This window comes from Psammomys obesus, unplaced genomic scaffold (assembly GCF_907164565.1).
Source record: "Psammomys obesus unplaced genomic scaffold, mPsaObe1.curated_primary_1811, whole genome shotgun sequence".
In the NCBI taxonomy this organism is placed as follows: domain Eukaryota; kingdom Metazoa; phylum Chordata; class Mammalia; order Rodentia; family Muridae; genus Psammomys; species Psammomys obesus.
This window is the reverse complement of record NW_026590704.1, coordinates 349,184-353,608: the sequence shown is the minus strand read 5'-3', so window position 1 is coordinate 353,608 and position 4,425 is coordinate 349,184. Positions and strand designations below refer to the sequence as shown.

Below are 4,425 nucleotides of genomic sequence, written 5' to 3'. Positions count from 1 at the left end.
ACACACACACACACACACACACACACACACACACACACACACACACACGTGTCTCTCCAGCTCAGGCAGGGCTCCTCTATGACCAAGCATTCCTAACCTAACAGACAGGAGAGACACCTTGAGACTTGACTTAACCGAAGTCAACAAGACCATTCTATCTCATTCTGACCTCCGAAGAAAACCTTGCAATTTAGCCCTAACACTGGACTTTCGGGTAGGGGAGATGGCACTGTGAGTATACATGCTTGTGTGCCACCAGGCCTGATGACTGAGCTCAATTCCCAGAACCCCCACAGTAAAGAGACAGCTAACTCCTGCAAGTTGTTCCAGGACACGTGTGTCCTGGCATACACCCCAATACATAAAAAAAAAAAGAAGAAGAAGAAGAAAAATAAAAAGAGGAATCATGGTGCTGACGGTGGCACGCTCCTTTACTGCCAGGGCTACACAGAGAGACCCAGTTTCAAATAGAAACAACAACAAAGGTGTGTGAATAAGAATGGCCCCGTAGGCTCATATATTTGAATACTTGGACACCAGGGAGTGGCACTATTTGAAGGGATTAGGAGGAGTGGGCTTGTTGAAGGAATTATGTCACTGGGTGTGGGCTTTGAGGTTTCAAAAGCACATACCAGACCAAAGTCTCTCCCTGCTGCCTGTACATGTGGATACAGAACTCTCAGATACTTTCCAGAATCTTGTCTGCCTGAGTGCCACCATGCTCCCTCCCAGGACAATAATGGACAAATTTCTGAAATTGTAAACAAGCCCCAATTAAATGCCTTCTTTTGTTAAATGCTTTCTTTGTAAGAGTCACTGTGTTCTCGTCACAGCAATAACAGAAGCCAAGATACTAAGATGGGGGAAGGTTAAAAAATGGACCTTTGGGGGCTGGAGAGATGGCTCAGCGGTTAAGAGTAATGCCTGCTCTTCCAGAGGTCCTGAGTTCTATACCCAACAACCACATCTATAATATGACCTGATGCCCTCTTCTGGCCTGCAGGTGTACATGCCGATAGAGCACTCATATGTAAAATAAGTAAATCTTTTATTTTAAAATGGACTTTTAAGCTCTGTTTTCTCACAGATAACAGCATACATAAGGCTCTCTGGGTCTCATCCCTAGTACCGCAAAAGGAAAAAGAAAAGAAAAGAAACTCCGAAAAATAAAACTGCACCTTTTGTTTGTTTGTTTTAAAAAAGTATCCATTATTTTTTTCACATGCTCATATATGAAAATACATGACCTTTCTAAATACAACAAACCTGTAAGGAAGGCCTTATTTTCCACCACAAACCAACCAATTTGAACTTAATATTTTTAGGGTTTTGAGAGGTTCTGTGTTGTGCTTCTGACTCTCTTGCATTTCTTATTGAGTAAATATTAAATGCTACTAAATCCTCCTGTTATGCTGGCAAAACTGTTTCACTATCTATTCTTTCCTGAAATCAAATAGCAGCGGACACACATAGCCAATTTCATTAAATAACATCAACTATCACCCTAAATTCATCCACCTGTCTCCACCTACTATGACCATCTAGACTAAACTAGCTTCCTTATGTGATAGGACTACTGTAAGTCTTTTTTGTTTGTTTTGTTTTTCAAAACAGGGTTTCTTTGTGTAGCCCTCGCTGTCCTGGAACTCACTTTGTAGACCAGGCTGGCCTCGAACTCACAGAGATCTGCCTGCCTCTACCTCCCAAGTGCTGGGCTTAAAGGCCACCACCACATGGGCTGCAATAACTTAACAGGTCAATTTGCTTCTACTCTCTCACAAACTTCACCATTGCAAACAGTAAAATCTAACTCTTCTCTGCAGGCTACAAAGGGAACATGACCTGACCTCCCATAACCTCTGTACCACAAACTGCACTTCTTATGATCCTTCTCCCTATAATACTTAAGCCATATGACCCCCTCAGCTAAGTTCACTCTTAGCACCTGACTGCTTTCCTCAGATCTCATGAATAGAAGCTTAAATGCCTAATTATCCCAGTTTGCTTTTCACTTCTGAGATTAAGAAAAAAAGAAAAGAAACATCACAACCAAAAACATCTTGGGGAAGAAAGAAAACCATACAACTTACCAACCTTCAGGCAAAGTTACAGCAGTAAACCAAGGCAGGACCCAGAAGGCAAGAAATGACGCAGATCCAGGAGGAAGGCTGCTTACCTGCTTGCTTTCCAGGCTAATGGTGATCCTGCTTTCTTAAACAGCCCATTACCACTTGCCCAAAGGTGGTAACTGCCCACAGTGGGCTGGGGCAATTGCACATCCATCAGTAATCAAGAAAAAAAAAAAAAAATGAGCCAGGCATGGTAGCATATGCCTTTAAGCCCAGCACTCAGGGAGGCAGAGGCAAGTAGATCTCTGTGAGTTTGAGGCCAGCCTGCTCTATAAAGCAAATCTAGGGCAGCCAAGGCTACAGAGAAACCCTGTCTTGAAAAACCAAAAAGAAAAAAAAAAAAGGCCACAGAATTGTCTACAGGCCAAATGAGGACATTTTTCTCAAATGAGGTTCCATCTTCCCAGGTGATCCAGTTTGTATCAAGTAGATAAAAAAAATTTAAACAACACACATCCTAAACCAGCTGTTCTCAACCTGTGAATCTCAACCCCTCTGGGGGTCAGATGACACTTTCACAGGGGTCACATATCAGATATCTTGCATATCAGCTATTTACATGACAATTCATAACAGTGGCAAAATTACAGTTATGAAGTAGCAACAAAAATAATTTTATGGCTGGGCGTCACCACAACATGAAGAACTGTATTAAAGGGCCGCAGCATTAGGAAGGTTGGAACCGCTGACCTAAACCAAAAGAATTTCTTCCTCTCCCGTTCGACAGTCAATCACTCTTACTTTCCTTCAAAGAGCCTACCATTTTAAATTATATGGCCTATTCCTTCGTGACTGTCTGGAATCACCACTGTGAGTTCCATAATGGGAAGAATTTTGTGTTGATTGGGGCGATCCTTAAGCATTAGAACAGGGGCTAGATCATGATAGGCTCTCGTTAAATAAAGTGATTAGTTTATATAGGCCCATGTTAGTAACAAATCCGTAACTGTTACATGTAATTCAAAGCCCTGAACAAAAAGGCACCTTTGTCGGTAGTGCTTTTAAACATTCTGTATACTATTCCCAGAAAAAACAAAAAGTCCTGTAGACACTGATTTGAGCACATACATAAAGCCAGCATTTTCAATTCGTTCTACAATAAAAATTTGTCAAGATGGTATGTGGAACACAATTTGCCAAATATTCTTTTTTAAGAGAGTTCTAAGCAAAAGTAGCAACCAATTACTTTTTGTCACAATATGAGCACGGCTACAAACCTAAAAAGAGGTCTTATTGTCTGTGGTGTAGTCAATTTGGTTTTGCTGGACTGAACATTTTTCTGTGGCAGCAATAGCAATACAAATAAGTTGTTAAATGAGAGTAGGAAAGTGTGAAAATAGGGGAGTGATTCATAGCCACTCCAAATAGCCTCAAGGACAAAAACTATTCTAATGTTTTGTATTTTTTTCTGTACAAATGTACACAGTGTACTTAAAGTCTCTCTGAGAACAGAAGAATCTAATTTCTGCCAACCACACTAAGGAATCAAGTTAATCCAAGCCCATGCTCTGAGTGGTCTTTTAATGCACCCCCAGAAACAAAGACACATGATCAATGCTTTAAAATGTGTTAGAAATAGCTGAGCATTATGGCTCATGTCTTTAATCCCACTTCTTAGGAGGCATAGGCAAATATACCTCTGTGAGTTCGAGGACTGCCTGGCCTACAAAGGCAGTCAGTCCCAAGAGACCCAGAAATACATGAGAACCTGTCTCCAAAAAGAAATAAATAAAACAAAATTGAGATAAGTATATAAGCATAGTTCTAGTACAAATTCCAGAATGTCTTAGACCACAAACTGAGTTTCTGAGGTTAAAGGAAAAATCTTGATCATTAAAACAAAAGTAAAGACATAAACTTGAAGGAAACTCCTTTCTGCCTTTCTAGAAAGGCCACCTGGGAGGTGGGGGGTTAGGTGATTAAGATGGTAAATCCTAAAGCCAACAACCAGGGCATTACTGAGGGTTGCCAAGTTCAAAGGAGAAAGATGCTAAAGAAATGGCTGCTGTGGAGAGCGAACAACTCCGTTAACAGTCGGGACGACCTGCCACACCACGTACCAGCTACTAGTTACCGAGGAATCCCGAGTGGGCGGACTTCTTCGGGCCCCCAAGGAGCACCCCGCAGTCCAGACTGAGCCCCCACCCTCCGCCACCCCGGCCCTGACCCCTGCACTTCCTCCCTCCAAAGCAACTAAACAAATATTTTAACTCACAGCCTCACCTGCAGTTTCTGCAAGATGCGCTTCGCTTCTTCCTCTTCATCAGCCATCGTTCCAGCCGCTCTCGGCTTCTCC

General features: G+C 42.1%; 1 protein-coding gene across 2 annotated transcripts in view; it reads right to left on the bottom strand.

Annotated features, from left to right (window-relative positions):
• Positions 1–4,425, bottom strand: part of Ttc5 (tetratricopeptide repeat domain 5) — a 22,804-nt gene extending 18,379 nt beyond the window's left edge. For both annotated transcript variants that reach the window (XM_055608652.1, XM_055608653.1), the window contains exon 1: positions 4,353–4,425. In XM_055608652.1, coding sequence (XP_055464627.1) covers positions 4,353–4,400 — 48 coding nt within the window. In that variant the 5' untranslated portion in view covers positions 4,401–4,425. The remainder of the gene's footprint in view (positions 1–4,352) is intronic.